This window comes from Phyllobates terribilis, unplaced genomic scaffold, assembly GCF_046119375.1.
Source record: "Phyllobates terribilis strain yellow unplaced genomic scaffold, ASM4611937v1 Scaffold_11__3_contigs__length_659146591, whole genome shotgun sequence".
NCBI classification, from domain to species: Eukaryota; Metazoa; Chordata; class Amphibia; order Anura; family Dendrobatidae; genus Phyllobates; species Phyllobates terribilis.
In genome coordinates, this window is record NW_027362771.1 from 541,411,540 (window position 1) to 541,430,658 (window position 19,119).

The 19,119-nt window shown below is 42.9% G+C and overlaps 1 protein-coding gene across 5 annotated transcripts in view; it reads right to left on the reverse strand.

Annotated features, from left to right (window-relative positions):
- The window catches only part of PNPLA6 (patatin like domain 6, lysophospholipase), a 105,180-nt gene that overhangs the window by 80,806 nt on the left and 5,255 nt on the right, over window positions 1-19,119 (reverse strand). For 3 of the 5 annotated variants that reach the window (XR_012251352.1, XM_073653888.1, XM_073653885.1), the window contains exons 2-4: window positions 13,648-13,728; window positions 6,762-6,861; window positions 72-124 (exon numbers count right to left, since the gene is read on the reverse strand). Coding sequence is in view for 4 of the 5 variants with exons in the window: in XM_073653888.1 (XP_073509989.1) it covers window positions 72-124; window positions 6,762-6,861; window positions 13,648-13,698 (204 nt within the window). In the remaining variant the exon portion in view is untranslated. The remainder of the gene's footprint in view (window positions 1-71; window positions 125-6,761; window positions 6,862-13,647; window positions 13,729-19,119) is intronic. The other 2 variants (XM_073653886.1, XM_073653887.1) reach the window with 1 other exon arrangement.

Genomic DNA, 19,119 nt, shown 5'->3' on the forward strand with positions numbered 1-19,119 from the left:
TCTGGTATTGGAACACAGGTGGGGCTGAGCAGCTGGAAATGACATAGAAAACCAAATACCGGTAAGATTACCTTGTGAGGACTCCTCTGTTCCGGCCGTCTCTGAGATTTGGGAATTTGAGGCTCTGTAAACAAATCACATAATATATACACGATGAATGTTCTACGGGTCAGAATAACGCATGCAATATAAAGGCAGCTTCGGTAGCCATCTGCAACGTGGACGAGTACACGGAGCTGTACATGAAACCAGCCACAGCCGCAATTTGTGGACACAAATGGCCCGATTTCCAATATGGCTGTCTGGACCTGGCCAAAAACTGAAGAGTACGAACAACTTGTGATCAATTTAAAGGGTAACCGTTGATCAATTTTATTTTTATTTGTTTCATAAATCAATACTATGCATGAAAATAAAAAGCTTTGTAATATATTTTATTAGGGAAATCCGATTTTATCTCCTCATGGACTGATCATTCATTCTCCATTCATGTGTCTTCCGTGAATACAGAGTTTCCTATTACTGAGATAAGAGATGACAGTTGGTGCTTATAAAGTTCTATGGAGAACTGTAATTGTTATTTCAGGAGAGCTTGCAGCAGAATGTCTGTGTTCCTCTAGCTCCTCTGTCCATTAAACTTCAAAAGCACCAACTGTCATCTTCTATCTCAGTAACGAATGTAAGACAGATTTTATAGGCATTACCCATGAATTGAGAGGGAAAGATCAGTCCACAAGTAAAAATAAGAAGATTTCTCTGATAAGATATATTACAAAGCTTCCTATTTTCATGTCTACTACTGATTTATGAAATAAAAAAAAAATGATGACTCTTTAACCCCTGTCTGATGTGAGGCGTAATAATATGTCCCTGTGCCCTGAGCCTTAATGACTAGATATGTATTATTACGTCTCACAGATCGCGCCTGCACACAGTCTGTGCAGGCGCGATCGACGCCAGGTGTCAGCGTATTCTGACAACTGACACCCGGCACTCAGTGCCAGAAGCGGTGCCTGCACTGCTCTCAGCACTTTAACCCCCCTAAATGCTGCGCAGCATTTAGCAAGCGAGCAGAGAGACAAAAGCCCCTCTGCTCTTGGATCGGAGTGACGACATCCGGGTGTCGACATCATGACGACATCCGGGTCACCAGACACTAGGAAGCTTTTTTGATCATGCATGATCAAACATGCTTGCTTGCAATGCAGCGCTGACAGCCCGCATAGCATAGGCATCCCAAAAAATGAAAGTCCCATAGTGGGACAAAGTAATAAAGTGACAGAAAGTGAAAAAAAAAGTGAATTTTTAAAATATATATATATATAAAATAAAAAAATAATAATAAAAAATATATATATATATATATATATATATATATATATATATATATATATATATATATATATATATATATATATATATATATATATATATATATATATATAGTACCCATAAATAAATATTATTATGAAAAAATAAAAGTACACATATTTGGTATCACCGTGTCCGGCACGACCTGACCTATAAAACGGTCTACTAGTTAACAATTTTAGTGAACACGATAAAAAAAAAAATTAAGCAAAAAACTGTGCTTTATCATCATACCGCCAAAAAAAAAGTGGAATAAAACACGATCAAAAAGGCGAATGTAAATAAAAATGGTACCGCTGAAAACGACATCTTGTCCCACAAAAAACAAGCTGCCATACAGCTCCATCAGCCGAAAAATAAAAAAGTTATAGCTCACAGAATAAAGCGATGCAAAAAAAATATTTTTTCTATAAAAGAGTTTTTATTGTGTAAAAGCGCCAAAACATAGAAAAAAACTATATAAATGTGGTACCGCTGTAAACGTACTGACCCGAAGAATAAAGCTGCCTTATCAATTTTACCACACACAGAACGACGTAAAAAAATTAAAAAAAAAACAATTTCTCAATTGTTCTTTTTGTTAATTCATCCTCCCAAAAATCGTAAAATAGAAAGCGATCAAAAAATGTCATGTGCCCAAAAATGGCACCAATAAAAACATCAACTTGTCCAACAAAAAACAAGCCATCACATGACTCTGTTGGCCGAAATATGGAAAAATTATAGCTCTCAAAATATGGCGATGCAAAAGCTAGTCTTTGAAACAAAAAAAAGCATCTTTTAGTGTGTGACAGCTGTCAATCATAAAAACCCGATATGAATCTGGTATTGCTGTAATCGCACCAACCCGAAGAATAAAGTCATCTAATCAGTTATACCGCATGAGGAACGGCGTAAAAAATAACTGAAACAAATTCTTAACCTGTTGCTGATTTGTTCATTCTGCCTCAGCTCACATTTATCCTGTGCTCTGTGCTGAGCACTTACACCGGGGTTTCCGTGTAAGTCTTTCAAAATACTTGATTCAGACAGAACCCCCAGTGGAAGATTGCCTGTAATGAGGCAGGCGGAGGCACCGTGGACGCTGTCTAGCCTGTGATACTACGGTGACCCATCTTTTTATTAGGAGTGCATAAAAGTGCCGTCGGAAACAGTTTTGTGAACCTTTGAAAAAAAGGACGCCGCTAAACATAGGCCAGACGGAGTCCAGAGTAACTCTGCTGCCTCAGTATAGTGAATGGATCCCTTGGGGGCTTCATCTGAATTACGTCGTTCGGAGATTTAAATGGAAACCCTGATATCAGTACTCAGAGTAGAGCGCAGGATAAATTGGAACATTTTTCATAACATTTTGGATCACAATAAAAGCAAGTCCCCACTCAGGTCCACCATCTTTTAACGGAAATATAGGGGGCTTCCACGTTACTAGTAGCACAAAGGCTCTGGAAAAGCGAAATGGCCCTTTCCCCCCAAAATACAAATGTCCCCTTTCCTTATGTAGGGTTGAGCGAGTATGTTCTGTCCGAGTACATTCGGGCCGAGCTCCGAGTATTTATAGCTGCTTGGTGATATGGTTGAATTGCTCCCGTGTGCATCATTTGCAACTGTGTGACAGCTTTATTACATGTGAGGAATGTGTAAGAAATAGACATTCCTCACATGTAATAAAACTGTCAAACAGTTGCAAATCATGCACACGGGAGCGATTTAACCTCATCACCGAGCAGCTGTAAATACTCGGAGCTCGGCCCGAGCATACTCGGCGAAAGGGTTAATAGAACATACTCGCTCAACACAACATGAGCCCCACAGTGTGTCAAAACCACAGTTAGCATCCACATGTTTGGCATTTCTGTAGCGATAAGAGCCCGTCTTATTTACAGGTGCGTGTCTACAGAAGCATGAGCTGGGCATAACCGTACTGGTCACTACACTGGCAGTTTGCAATTTTCACTCAACAACATCCACTGCTGCTTGTTTCAGGAAAACACCCATGTAGTTAAAATCTTCAGCACACCTGTAGATAACTTCAAAAAGGGGTATAATTTCCAAAATGGGGTCACTTGAGGGGGGATTCTGCTCTTCTAGCACTTAGGGTCTCTGTACATGGATTCCACATACTATTCTAGGAAAATCTTCACTCCAGGAGGCAAATAGCGCTCCGTCCCTTCTGAGTCTAGCCGTGTGGCTAAGCAGTACTGCACAGCCACATGTGGGGTATTTCTACATTCAGCAAAAATTGAGCGACAAATTTTGGTGTCATTTTTACCCATTTTCCAATGTGAAAATATAAAATCTGGGGCTAAAACAAAACTTTGGAGGTAAAAATGTAATTATTCTTTCTTCACCGCCCAATGGTGTAAAATTATATGAGGCCCTTGTGGTGTCAACATGCTCACTGCACCCACTAGATGAATTCATTGAGAGGTGTAGTTTGTAAAATGGGGTCTCTTATGGGGAGTTCTGCTGTTCTCGTACCTTAGGGGCTCTGACAATGTGACATGGCACCGTCAAACCAGCCCAGTAAAGTATGAACTCCAATATGGTGCTTCTTCCCTTCTGAGCTTTGCACTGAGCCTCAAAAGTAGTTTTCGATCACATATGGGGTATCTGCGTACTCAGGAGAAATTGTACAACAAATTTTGGAGTCCATTTTCTTCTGCTATCCTTGTGAAAATGAAAATATTGGGGGCTAAAACAACATTTTTTGTGGGAAAAATATCTTTTTTTCATTTTTACCTGTCCACGTTGTAAAATTCTGTGAAGCACCTGTGGGTTCAAGGTGCTCACCACACATCTAAAATTCCTTGAGGGGTCTAGTTTCCAAAATGGGGTCACTTGTGAGGGGTTTCCACTGTTTAGGCACATCAGGGGCTCTCCAAACGCGATATGACACCCGCAGACCATTCCATCAAAGTCTGTGTTCCAAAATGTCACTCCTTCCTTTCTGAGCCGTGCCATGCACCCAAACAATAGTTTTCCCCCACATATGGGGTATCTGCATGCTCAGGAGAAATTGCACAACAAATTTTGGGGTCCACTTTCTCATGTTACCCTTGTGAAAAATGTTTTTTTTGGTAAAATAACATTTTTGTGGAAAAAATTAGATTTTTTCTATTTTCACAAGTCAAAGTTATAAATTTTCTGTGAAGCATCTGGGGATTCAAGGTGCTCACCACCCATCTAGATATATTAATTGGGGGGTCTAGTTTCCAAAAAGGGAGCACTTGTTGGGCATTTCCACTGTTTAGGCACATTAGGGGCTCTACAAACGTGACATGATGCCCGCAGACCATTCGATCAAAGTCTGCATTCCAAAATGTCACTCTTTCCCTTCCGAGCCCTGGCATGCGCCCAAACAGTAGTTCTTTCCACATATGGGGCATCAGCTTCCAAAATGGGGTCACTTGTGGGGGGTTTCCACTGTTTAGGCACATCAGGGGCTCTTCAAACGCGACATGGTGTCCGCTCTCAATTCCAGCGAGTTTTGTATTGAAAAAGTCAAACGGTGCTTCTTCCCTTCCGAGCCCTGCCGCGCACCCAATCAATGGTTTTCCCCTATGTAAGGGGTATCAGCGTACTCAGGAGAAATTGCAAAACAACTTTTGATGTCCAATTTTTCCTGTTACCCTTGTGAAAATAAACAAATTGTGGCTAAAAGATAATTTTTGTGCAAAAAAAAGAGATTTTTTTATTTTCACTGCTCTACGTTATAAACTTTTGTGAAACACTTGGGGGTTCAAGGTGCTAACCACACATCTAGATGAGTTCCCTGAGGGGTCTAGTTTCCAAAATGGTGTCACTTGTGGGAGTTTTTCACTGTTTATGCACATCAGGGGCTCTCCAAACGCAACATGGCGTCCGCTAAATATTCAAGCAAATTTTACATTCAAGAAGTCAAATGGCGCTCCTTCCCTTCCAAGCCCAGACGTGCACCCAAGCAGGGGTTTTCCCCCACATATGGGGTATCGGCTTACTCAGGAGAAATTGCACAACAAATAGTTTTGTGCAATTTCTCCTGTTACCCTTATGAAAATGCTAAATTTGGAACAGAAAAATTTTTTTGTGGGAAAAATGTGAAAATTTTATTTTTATGGCTCAATGTTATAAACTTTTGTGAAGAACGTGGGGATTCAGGGTGCTCACCACACATCTAGATAAGTTCCCTGAGGGGTCTAGTTTCCAAAATGGTGTCACTTGTAGGGAGTTTCCACTGTTTAAGCACATCAGGGGCTCCCCAAAGACGACATGGCGTCCGAATAATTATTCAAGCAAATTTTACATTCAAAAAGTCAAATGGTGCTCCTTCCCTGCTGAGCCCTGCCATGCGCCCAAACAGTGGTTTCCCCCCACATATGGGGTATCGACGTGCTCAGGAGAAATTGCACAACAAATTTTGGGGTCCATTTTTTCGTGTTACTCTTGCAAAAATTTAAAAATTTGGGTCTAAATTAAAATTTTGTGAAAAAAAGTTAAATGTTCATTTTTTTCTTCCATATTCCAAAAATTCCTGTGAAGAACCTGAAGGGTTAATAAACTTCTTGAATGTGGTTTTGAGCACCTTGAGGGGTGCAGTTTTTAGAATGGTGTCACTTCTGGGTATTTTATGTCATATAGACCCCTCAAAGTGACTTCAAATGTGATGTGGTCCCTAAAAAAAATGGTTTTGTAAATTTTGTTGGAAAAACGAGAAATCGCTGGTCAACTTTTAACCCCTATAACTTCCTAAGAAAAAAAAAAATTTTGTTTCAAAATTGTGCTGATGTAAAGTAGACATGTGGGAAATGTTATTTTTTAACTATTTTGAGTGACACATCTCTGTGATTTTAGGGCATGAAAATTCAAAGTTTGAAAACAATGAAATTTTCACAATTTTTCACCAAATTTCCGATTTTTTCACAAATAAACACCAGTCATAGCAAATAAATTTTACCACTATCATGAAGTACAATATGTCACGAAAAAACATTCTCAGAATCAGGGGGATCCGTTGAACCGTTCCAGAGTAATTACCTCATAAAGTGACAGTGGTCAGAATTGTAAAAATTGGCCTGGTCATTAACGTGGAAACAGCCTTCGGGAGTAAAGGGGTTAACTCTAATACTATATCCCCATCTAGTGGCAAAACATATGAAGTGCAGTAGGATTAGTTTACTCATTGTGGTTAATCTTGTGGTTTTTATTAAACTCATTGAATAAAAATCATTTTCCCACAATAGGAAATGATAGCATAATGTTAAAATATGTGATCACTTCCTGAGCTTAAAGGGTCCAACCAGTGCTGCGGGCAGTGATATGAGGGACTGCACAGGTAAGAGGTAATAAATAGTGACAGATAAAAAAAAACAGTACTAATTACTAGGGTGGGCATACAACGTATGATGACTTACCTGACTGATGTCCTTGTGATAACCACTGGATCAGCCACAGTAAGAAGACTCCACCCATGAGTAATCCTGCCCCCACGGTGTAATTTGTCACTGTATAATCCTTTTGGGAAAAAAATCTTCATTAGGTGTGTAAATTAAAGAATAATAATGGTGCTGGTATAGTATATCACCATGCTCTATGTATTCTTGGAGTCTTTCTACATCCCAACCTCTTTTTTCAGTATCTATCGTTGGCGATTCAATGAGTTTTATTGTGGTGTTCTATCTTCAGGAGCACAACGCTCCTCTACCATCAAGATCCCTTGCTTTGTGCAGGGCATCGCTCCTGAAGACTGAGAGTTCACACCAGTGGCATGGTGGCAACACTGGTCTGAACTATGTCCTACCACGCTGCAACCATAAACAGCTTTCCCTCTGTAGCACTGGATGAGCTCAGGAGCATTCCAGTAATCCGCACAGCTCAACAGCAGCACTTGCAGACTCTTAAGGAAAGATCTTGCAAGTGCGCACTCCTTGCCTAGGAAACCGGCCACCTCTGATAGACTGCAGAGCTGGTAGCTAACCTATGCAATGAAAAAATGTACACATGGAACCATACGTAGAAAACAAAAATTATTATCTTTATTAATCATTACAAAATTACAATTCAGAAAATATGATAAAAACCACTCTAGATGGCACCACAACACAGAAAGTCTGCGTATGACAGGAGGTAGATGGAAGGGCATGTTCAATAATGTTTGCAATAAGTATTGTATATACAAGATAAAACTAATTAATAGTTGTCATGGAAATAAAAAAATAGTATCACCATACAGAGTATATAAATATATTTTTAGGTCTCTAGCCATGTATGTTAAGAACGATACTGAGCTATAATCCTTTAAATGGTTTAATAATTATATTGGGGTGAGTGTTACATTTTGCCATATACAACCCCTGGCAAAAATTCAGGAATCACCGGGCTCGGAGGATGTTCATTCAGTTGTTTAATGTTGTTGAAAAAAAGCAGATCACAGACTTGGCACAAAACTAAAGTAATTTCAAATGGCAACTTTAGGGCTTTAAGAAACACTAAAAGAAATCAAGATTAAAAATGTGGTACTCAGTAAGGGTAATTTTTTTCAGACCAAGCAGAGGGAAAAAAATATAGAATCACTCAATTCTGAGGAAAAAATTATGGAATCATGAAAAACAAACACACAAAAGAACACTCCAATGCATCACTAGTATTTTGTTGCACCACCTCTGGCTTTAATAACAACTTGCAGCTTCTGAGGCATGGACTTAATGAGAGACAAACAGTTCTCTTCATCTATCTGGCTCCAACTTTCTCTGATTGCTGTTGCCAGATCAGCTTTGCAGGTTGGAGCCTTGTCATGAACCATTTTCTTCAACTTCCACCAAAGATTTTCAATTGGATTGAGATCTGGACTATCTGTAGGCCATGACATTGACCTTATGTGTCTTCTTTCAAGGAATGTTTTCACAGTTTTTGCTCTATGGCATTATGCATTATCATCTTGAAAAATGATGTCATCACCCCCAAACATCCTTTCAATTGATGTGATAAGAAACTGTCCAAAATATCAATGTAAACTTGGGCATTTATTGAAGATGTAATGACAGCCATCTCCCCAGTGCCTTTACCTGACATGCAGCCCCATATCATCAATGACTGTGGAAATTTGCACGTTCTCTTCATGCAGTCATCTTTATAAACCTCATTGGAATGGCACCAAACAAAAGTTCTAGCATCATCACCTTGCCCAATGCAGATTCGCGATTCATCACTGAATATGACTTTCATCCAGTTATCCACAGTCCACGATTGCTTTTCCTTAGCCCATTTTAACCTTGTTTTTTTGTGTTTAGGTGTTAATGATGGCTTATGTTTAGCTTTTCTGTATGTAAATCCCATTTCCTTTAGGCGGTTTCTTACAGTTCGGTCACAGACATTGACTCCAGTTTCCTCCCATTCGTTCCTCATTTGTTTTGTTGTGCATTTCCTGTTTTGGAGACATATTGCTTTAAGTTTCCGGTCTTGACGCTTTGATGTCTTCCTTGGTCTACCAGCATGTTTGCCTTTAACAACCTTCCCATGTTGTTTGTATTTGGTCCAGATTTTAGATACAGCTGACTGTGAACAACCAACATCTTTTTCAACATTGCGTGATGATTTACCTTCTTTTAAAAGTTTGATAATCCTCTCCTTTGTTTCAATTGAAATCTCTCGTGTTAGAGCCATGATTCATGTCAGTCCACTTGGTGCAACAGCTCTCCAAGGTGTGATCACTCCTTTTTAGATGCAGACTAATGAGCAGATCTAATTTGAAGCAGGTGTTAGTTTTGGAAATGAAAATTTTCAGGGTGATTCCATATCTTCCTCAGAATTGAGTGATTCCATAATTTTTTCCCTCTGCTTGGTCTGAAAAAAAATACCCTTATTTTTATTTTTTATATTGATTTCTTTTAGTGTTTCTTAAAGCCATAAAGTTGCCATTTGAAATGACTTTAGTTTTGTGCCATGTCTGTGATCTGCTTTTTTTCAACAACATCAAACAACTGAATGAACATCCTCTGAGCCCGGTGATTCCATAATTTTTGCCAGGGGTTGTATGCTCGGATTCTTCCAGTACCATATACAGTACAGACCAAAAGTTTGGACACACCTTCTCATTTAAAGATTTTTCTGTATTTTCATGACTATGAAAATTGTACATTGACACTGAAGGCATCAAAAACTATGAATTAACACATGTGGAATTATATAGTTAACAAAAAAGTGTGAAACAACTGAAAATATGTCTTATATTCTAGGTTCTTCAAAGTAGCCACCTGTTGCTTTGATGACTGCTTTGCACACTCTTGGCATTCTCTTGATGAGCTTCAAGAGGTAGTCACCGGGATACTTCCGCTGCGAGAAGCTGGGAGATGAGCGACTGCTCGCAGCAGAAGTATCCCGACCCGCAGTGCCGCTCCCCGGTCCTCCCTTCCACATGGATGTCAGCGCCGCTGCCTGTGCGGGTACTTCCGCTGCGAGCAGCTGGGAGATGAGCGGCCGCTCGCAGCAGAAGTATAATAGCTGTCTACAAATATGTCAAGGGCTGTCACATTGTAGAAGAATCATCTTTATTCTCATTTGCACAAGGAAAGACTAGAAGCAATGGGATGAAACTAAATGGGAGGAGACACAGATTAGATATTAGAAAAAACTTTTTGACAGTTAGGGTGATTAATGAGTGGAACAGGCTGCCACGAGAGGTGGTGAGTTCCCCTTCAATGGACGTCTTCAAACAGAGGCTGGACAGACATCTGTCTGAGATGATCTAGTGAATCCTGCTTTGAGCAGGGGGTTGGACCAGATGACCCAGGAGGTCCCTTCCAACTCTACCATTCTATGATTCTATGATTCTATCCCGACCCGCAGCGCCGCTCCCCGATCCTCCCTTCCGCATGGAGGTCAGTGGCGCCGGCGGTCGGGGTCCTTCTACTGCTACCGGCCGGGAGATGAGTGCCTCGCGCCGGTCATCTCCCGGCTGCATCTCCGTCCCGCAGATGAGCCGCTAACGGCCGCCATCTTTTTTCAGAAATCCCGCTGATTGGCCGCTGCCGGACCAATGAGCGACGCGGGATTTCCAGGACAGACAGACAGACGGGATAAGACGATATTATATATATATATATATATATATATATATATATATATATATATATATATATATATATACAGTACAGACCAAAAGTTTGGACACACCTTCTCATTTAAAGATTTTTCTGTATTTTCATGACTATGAGAATTGTACATTCACACTGAAGGCATCAAAACTATGAATTGACACATGTGGAATTATATACTTAACAAAAAAGTGTGAAACAACTGAAAATATGTCTTATATTCTAGGTTCTTCAAAGTAGCCACCTTTTGCTTTGATGACTGCTTTGCACACTCTTGGCATTCTCTTGATGAGCTTCAAGAGGTAATCACCGGAAATGGTCTTCACTTCACAGGTGTGCCCTGTCAGGTTTAATAAGTGGGATTTCTTGCCTTATAAATGGGGTTGGGACCATCAGTTGTTTTGTGCAGAAGTCTGGTGGATACACAGCTGATAGTGCTACTGAATAGACTGTTAGAATTTGTATTATGGCAAGAAAAAAGCAGCTAAGTAAAGAAAAACGAGTGGCCATCATTACTTTAAGAAATGAAGGTCTGTCAGTCCGAAAAATTGGGCAAACTTTGAAAGTGTCCCCAAGTGCAGTTGCAAAAACCATCAAGCGCTACAAAGAAACTGGCTCACATGACGACCCCCCCAGAAAAGGAAGACCAAGAGTCACCTATGCTTCTGAGGATAAGTTTATCCAAGTCACCAGCCTCAGAAATCGCAGGTTAACAGCAGCTCAGATTAGAGACCAGGTCAATGCCACACAGAGTTCTAGCAGCAGACACATCTCTTCAACAACTGTTAAGAGGAGACTTTGTGCAGCAGGCCTTCATGGTAAAATAGCTGCTAGGAAACCACTGCTAAGGACAGGCAACAAGCAGAAGAGACTTGTTTGGGCTAAAGAACACAAGGAATCGACATTAGACAATGGAAATCTGTGCTTTGGTCTGATGAGTCCAAATTTTAGATCTTTGGTTCCAACCACCGTGTCTTTGTGCGACGCAGAAAAGGTGAACGGATGGACTCTACATGCCTGGTTCCCACCGTGAAGCATGGAGGAGGAGGTGTGATGGTGTGGGGGTGCTTTGCTGGTGACACTGTTGGGGATTTATTCAAAATTGAAGGCATACTGAACCAGCATGGCTACCACAGCATCTTGCAGCGGCATGCTATTCCATCCGGTTTGCGTTTAGTTGGACCATCATTTATTTTTCAACAGGACAATGATCCCAAACACACCTCCAGGCTGTGTAAGGGCTATTTGACCAAGAAGGAGAGTGATGGGGTGCTATGCCAGATGACCTGGCCTCCACAGTCACCAGACCTGAACCCAATCGAGATGGTTTGGGGTGGGCTGGACCACAGAGTGAAGGCAAAAGGGCCAACAAGTGCTAAGCATCTCTGGGAACTCCTTCAAGATTGTTGGAAGACCATTTCTGGTGACTACCTCTTGAAGCTCATCAAGAGAATGCCAAGAGTGTGCAAAGCAGTCATCAAAGCAAAAGGTGGCTACTTTGAAGAACCTAGAATATAAGACATATTTTCAGTTGTTTCACACTTTTTTGTTAAGTATATAATTCCACATGTGTTAATTCATAGTTTTGATGCCTTCAGTGTGAATGTACAATTTTCATAGACATGAAAATACAGAAAAATCTTTAAATGAGAAGGTGTGTCCAAACTTTTGGTCTGTACTGTAATTATATATATATATATTATACACACACACAGGGTGGTCCAAAAGTAGGTGGCCAGAAAGTAATAACATTTATTTTGATTTATATATAAAATTATATTTACTAACACAAGCATAACATTGACAATTAAATTTTATTCTGAACAATAATACAAAAGCCCTTAATTTTTATCAACACAGGTGCTCAACCTGTTTTCCATTACAATTTGCACAGCTTTGAAGTCGCCTCTTACGCTTCGACAAACTTTTTTGCACAAGTCTCTTTGGGTATTAATTTCTTGAAATGAATCTCTTATGTAATTTTTCAAATCACTGACACTTTTTGGTTTTTGACTATAAACTTTGTCCTTGAGTACTCCCCAAAAGAAAAAATCCATTGGGGTCAAGTCTGGTGAACGAGCCGGCCAATCAAGTGGGCCTCTTCGGCCAATCCATTTATTAGGAAATGTTTCATCAAGATACTCGCGGACTACTCTTGAATTATGTGGAGGGGCCCCATCTTGTTGGAAATAAAGGTCATTTGAATTAGGCTGTTGCTGTAACTGGGGAACAACTTAATTCATTAGAATTTCGAGATACTTATCTCCTGTGACTGTTCCATAACCTTCATAACCTTATTACACTTTCTGTCCACCTACTTTTGGACCACCCTGTATAATACTTATTGCAAACATTATTCTACATGGCTCACATGCACTTGTATCTACCTCCTGCTATACTCAGAATTTCTGTCTTGTGGTGTCATCTAGTGGTTTTCCACTTTTAACATGTTTTATGAATTGTAATTTTGTAAGGATTAATAAAGATAATTTTGTATTTTGCTACTTCTCTATGGGGATAAGCATTCTTTGGCAGGTAGTTGAGCTACCCTGCGAATATCTCTCATGGATCAGAGCAGTCACTGACCGCTCCTGCTGGCGATTGTCCTGCTTCCTGTGATGTCACGTCAACAGAGCAGTTGCTTCTCTTCCACTCTGCTCGGTGGACGGAGCGTCACTGCTGATGTCATGTTGATTGATAGCTGGCTCTCCGCTGTGTTAGGCTGAACCAGTGGTCAATCAATATAACGTCAGCAGTGACGCCTCGTCGGCAGAGCAGAGTGGAAGAGAAAGAACTGTTCTGACGATGTGACATCACAATAAGCAGGAAAATCACCAACAAAAGCAGTCCATGACCAATCTGATCCGGGAGAGATCATTGAAGGGCAGAATAGGCAGGTAGATGGCAATTACCTGGCAATAAGTGCTTAGCAACATACGGGGAAAAAGTCTGGACACCTCCTTTAAGTGGCGTACATCTCTTAAAGAATTTGTCGCATCTTATTCCTGCATGCCCATCATTAAAACTGGTGTACGAAACATCAGTCTTAATGAATTGTGGCCTTTGTATTTACTGCTCATATGCAGACCTATAGCGAGGATGTTTTTCACACTTGGATTTCTGCTTTTAATCATCACAAAACTGAATATGATAACTTAAACTGTCCTTGGAACAAATCAGATTTAAAGGAAATCTACCTTTTACTTACCAAGTCAATTTCAAGTAAGTTCAGGCCCTCTGGGCTCATGTGACCGACCATCCTGCACAAAGAGGAGACACCAATATATTCCTGAAAATATATGTAAACCCCTAAATGTAGATGTTTTAGGGTTTTTGTTTTTTTTTACAAAAACATGCACAGTAAAAATAGGGCCAAGACTGCAGAAGTCAGCAGGACAGGGAGGAGCTCCGGGGAGGGGACTAGTGCTGGAAGGTGGGGAGTTTACTAACCCAATCCCCACTAATTTCTAGACCAGATGCTGGAAAGCGAGTGTATAACTGGTGGACAACTGCCAACTCTTCATTAGATATGTATGATCAGGGGTGGACATAGCATTGGTGCAACCTGTGCAGCTGCACAGGGGCCCAAGAGGTAAGAGGGCCCATTTCCATCTCCAAATAAAATGAAATTGTGTATTGTGATGAGCTATTAAACTGCAAAGGGACCATATACTGCTGCTGCATAGGGTTCCTTTTTGGTTTCTGTCCGCCAGTATGTATGATGTTACCGACTGCATGGCGTATTGGCTTTCTGGGCTTTGTAGGCGAGTTGCATATGTTTCTCTGCTCAGAGACAGTTGTACTGAGTTCAGAGGTTGGTGATGGGTGAGTCGGGTGCCACTGAGTAGTATTGGTGATTGCTGAGTTGCCGCTCATTAGCAGTGAGTATTGCATTGTGTCCTTTAATGAGTTAATGCACTAAAGCTGTCATGCACGTGATGTTGCTCATATGAGATCCATTAAACTTGTTGACTTAGGAGAGCGTTGTAACAGAGCTGAGAGGGAAAAAAAAGATTTGCGCCTTTCTGCTTCAGCGTCCAGTGTGGTCTTCCTTGACAGTCATGTAAAGGTGGAGAAGATGGCTAACACGCCCTCTGAAGATCCTTGTGTTTTAATATTGTGCAAAATGTATTTTATGACATGTTTTAACCTCTTGGAGGCTGCAGCTCCTGTTAGGGGTGACAGGGTTAACTGTAGGGCTGGCCCATAGTGGGAAGGAGTAATAGGGACTAGTGCATTAGTTCCTGGTAGTGAGAGAGTAGTTAGTAAGCCACAGAGAAGGAAGGACACCAGCTATCATCAGTGTGTGTGTGGGTGTGGAGACAAGGAAAAGGGAGCAAGTTTCAGCAAGAGATCTTCAGTGACTGCAGTTCCTCATGGCAGGCCAGTTTGGGGTACTTAACTATGGGAAAAGCTAAAGGAAGCAGTGGTGTTATCCAGACCTGGAGATCAGCCGTGAAGGAATACAGGGTCAGCCAGACTCGGGCACATCGGTAAGGTATGATCGCAGCATTTTGGGGATTAATGTGCCGGGAGCAGTGCAGTACCGCACCTGGCACATAGTGCCGGGTGTCAGCTGTTATAATCGGCTGACATCCGGTGGCAATCGGCCCCGCACAGCCTCTGATGTAATAAACCGTACCTGGTCATTAAGGCCCAGGGCGCAGGTACGTATTATTACACCCCACGTCAGAATGGAGTTAATTGCACCTGTTTGAACTTATTACCTGTATTAAAGACACTTGTCCACACACTCAATCAATCACACTTCAACCTCTCCACCATTGCCAAGACCAAAGAGCTGTCTAAGGACACCAGGGACGAAATTGTAGACCTGCACAAGGCTGGGATGGGCTACAGGACAATAGGCAAGCAGCTTGGTGAGAAGGCAACAACAGTTGACACAATTTTTAGAAAATGTAAGAAACACAAGATGACTGTCAATCTTCCTCGGCCTGAGGCTCCATGCAGGATCTCGCCTTGTGGGGTAGAGATGATTATGAGATAGGTCAGGAATCAGCCCAGAACTACACGGGAGGACCTGGTAAATGACCCGAAGAGATCTGGGACCACAGTCTTAAGTATTACCATTAGTAATACTACGCTGTCATGGATTAAAATGCTGCAGGGCACGCAAGGTCCGCCTTCTCACGCCAGCACATGTTCAAGCCCGTTTGAAGTTTGCCAATGACCATCTGGATGATCCAGAGGAGGCACGGGAGCCGGTCATATGAGACCAAAATAGAACGTTTTGGTATCAACTCCACTTGCCGTGGAAACATCATATTTTGGGGGTGCTTTTCTGCAAAGGGGAAGGGACGACTGCACGTTATTGAAGGGAGGATGGATGGGGGTCATGTATCGCGAGATTTTGGCAACAACCTCGTTCCCTCAGTAAGAGCATTGAAGATGGGTCATGGCTGGGTCTTCCAGCATGACAATGACCCGAAACACAAAGCCAGGGTAACTAAGGAGTGGCTCAGTAAGAAGCATTTCAAAGTCCAGGAGTGGCCTAGCCATTCTCCAGACCTGAACCCAATAGAAAATCTTTGGTGGGAGCTGAAACTCAATGTTGCCCAACAACAGCCCCGAAACTTGAAAGATCTGGATGCACTGTATGCAGTGTGTGCAAACTTGGTTAAGAACTACAGGAAACGTCTGACCTCTGTAATTACAAACAAAGGTTTCTGCACCAAATATTAAGTTCTGTTTTTCTATTGTATCAAATAATTATTTCATGCAATAAAATGCAAATGAATTATGTAAAAATCATACAATGGGATTTTCTGGATTTTTTTTTAAGATTCTGTCTCTCACAGGTGAAGTGTGCCTACGATAAAAATTACAGACCTCTCCATTCTTTGTAAGTGGGAAAACTTGCAAAATCAGCAGTGTATCAAATACATATATCTTCCTCACTGTATACATACTGCACAGTGCCACTTCTCATGTCCTGTACACTGGGTGTAATTCCCAGTATCTGTATTATTCTGTATATATACACTGCACAGTACCATTTCTCCTGTTCTTTATACCAACTGTAAGTCTCTGTACCTGTACTATTCTGTATACACAGTATACATTGCACAGTATCACTATATGAGTATGTGGTTTCTAACAGATGCAGAGTGTATGTCCATAAAAATATTTAGTTTATCTGATTTTTGTTAATTAGCCCAGAAAAATTCAACTGGAGGTCGTCAACTCTGTCTCTAGACAAGATATTCCCTATCCCACAACAAAATAAGCTGATAATCCAAGGACATTTTGTAGTTGATTTTCACAAAGTAGACCTTTATCACCCCTCAGAAGATGATCCCAAATGCCTCTGTTCCCCCTTACTGCATGATAACTGAGAAGTGGAGCTTGAAGGGAGCAGGAGTGAAGTATGGACAGTGCACTCTATTCATAGTGTATGATTCAGCCAAGTTCTAGTAATTGATAACGGTTGCATTGGAGGCATCATACTGTGTGGTGTGGAATGTACTGTGAGGACATAATGTAGCGCCCCGAGGGTTAAGCCACTACAGGGGTATTGCACCTCTGCCAAAGGTGTGATATTCCACTCCCGGGTAAGGATGGAGTATGGACCAGGGCTCAGTTAGCTGTATACAGCACACTCACCCCATTTCCGAGGGACAGCTCAACGGTACTCCCATTAGACAGAAATGCAGGTACGACAGACCATGTCCCTGGCTGGAGGGGGGAGGAATACCCAGTGCTGTAGGGGCAGATAGGGGTTGGTTCCTGAGCATAGGTAGGAGCCCATTGGTTGCTGGTCACCTGGGCTCATGGCTAGAGGGAGGTATAAGAGGTGGGCACCATCTTAGGACAGTCTGTGCAGAGAGAGAAGACAGGGAGTAGAGGCTCTGTAGGAGCTCTACTCCAGAGTGGGCCTAGAGAAAGGCCGAGGAGGAGAGTGGAGTGGAGAGAGAGAGGAGGTGAAGGGGAGCTGTGGTTTACTCTCAGCCCAACTCCACGAGAAAGGAGAAGAAGGAGGAACGGAAAAGAGGAGAAGAGACAGAGGAACAGAGGGGCTCAGGAACAAGAAGGTGGAAGGGACCCTAAGAACCCACGAGAATACCGGGTGAAGGGTCAGGCCGATTAAGGGTACCGGATCCCAAGTTGGTGGAGGAGAAACAACCCTCAGCCAAAGACCGGAGGCTGTGACCATTTATTGGTGCAGCACCTCATCAAACCTGCTAGGAAGGCACCATAAAGGACAGCGGGGAACGGGGCCCACGTTTACCCGCGCAGATCCGCGGCAGCTGGACAAAAGTGGGTCACTGGTGAGGCAGGCCAGAGGAAGGATTGAAGGGGGTCCTGAGCCATACTTCTGAGCTGCCTGGGAGTTGACCGAGCCCCACACCTGGTGGACGCAGCACGGCTTGGGAAGTCACTACCTGTACAGAAGTGACCCGGAACAAATGAACTGTGAGTAAAGACCCTGGACTGTAACTTGTTGTCTGTGTGCTCCTTTGCGCCTCCAGCACTATTGGTACCGGGACTCTCACCACCATCACTCCCACCATCCACTACACTGCCCTGGGGCAGCACGAGTCACACCATCCCAGCTGCACACATCATCAGCCCCAGCGGTCTGCCTTGCAGCGGCGGTTCCTAATAACCGCAATCCACGGGTGGCGTAGTCGGACATTACCTAAGACATATAAAAAGACTGCCACTGGTCGGACCACCCTGAGCCACGGGACCGGGTTGCCACTACTACCCCCATCGTCTCCCCATTGCCCGGTTCCGAGTGCCCCACGGCCCAGGGGGCGAGTCAGCTTCGGCAGGATTTCGTGCCCGCTAACAACGGGTACTGCGTGCCTGAAGAGAAAGAGACTGTTTTATTGAAATTGACCGTGTTGAAAATGGCGCCCGCCCCAGAAGAACGAGCGCCATAATGTGCGCGCCAAAAGACCACAGGAGGCCGCCTCCCATCGTGGGCCGGGTCCCAGAATTGCACCAAAGAAGGAGCCCACCCCCAACAGCCATGAGTGCGGCTGTGGAGATGTCCATCATTGTGGGGGGGCTGCCCCTGAAAGTGATTGTCACCAAGTTGCCCCAGGACCACCCCCAATGGGGGTGGGAAGAGAAGAAAACCGTGGGGCAGGGCGCGGTCTGGATCAGCCTAGACAGACCGCACCTGGGAATGGACGCGTTCAACAGCACCAACCTGTAGGCCCGAAGCGCGGAGCAAAAACGCAGAGCCCGTCAAAACCTCCGGGCCGCCCGAGGTCCCCGAATCACCGGGACCATAATTAAATTCCACATGGAAAACGGCTGGGGTTTCATCAGGGGCCCGGAAACGGCAGGCGACGTCTTTGTAACCCGCAGGGACGTTGAAAGCCACCTACCGGAGGGACACCGTGGCCGTGACCTCTACCCTAGTGATGTGGTCACCTTCACCCGACACGAGGGCGCAAAAGGACCATACGCCCTACATGTCCATCCGCTCACCGAGGAGGAGCTGCAGCACTACGGCTATGAGGAGAGCCAATAGGGCCCGGACGGGTCTGAAGATCAAGATGAGGAGGAAGGAGCATATGGAGGACACCGCTACTAGTAAGTAGCAAAAGCATATGTGTAAATAGTTACCCGTCGGGGTAAAAGGAACTGTTTCCAGAGAGTGTGTGGTCCCCGTTGGGACTGTTAAGAGACTGTTACCTGTGTGCCC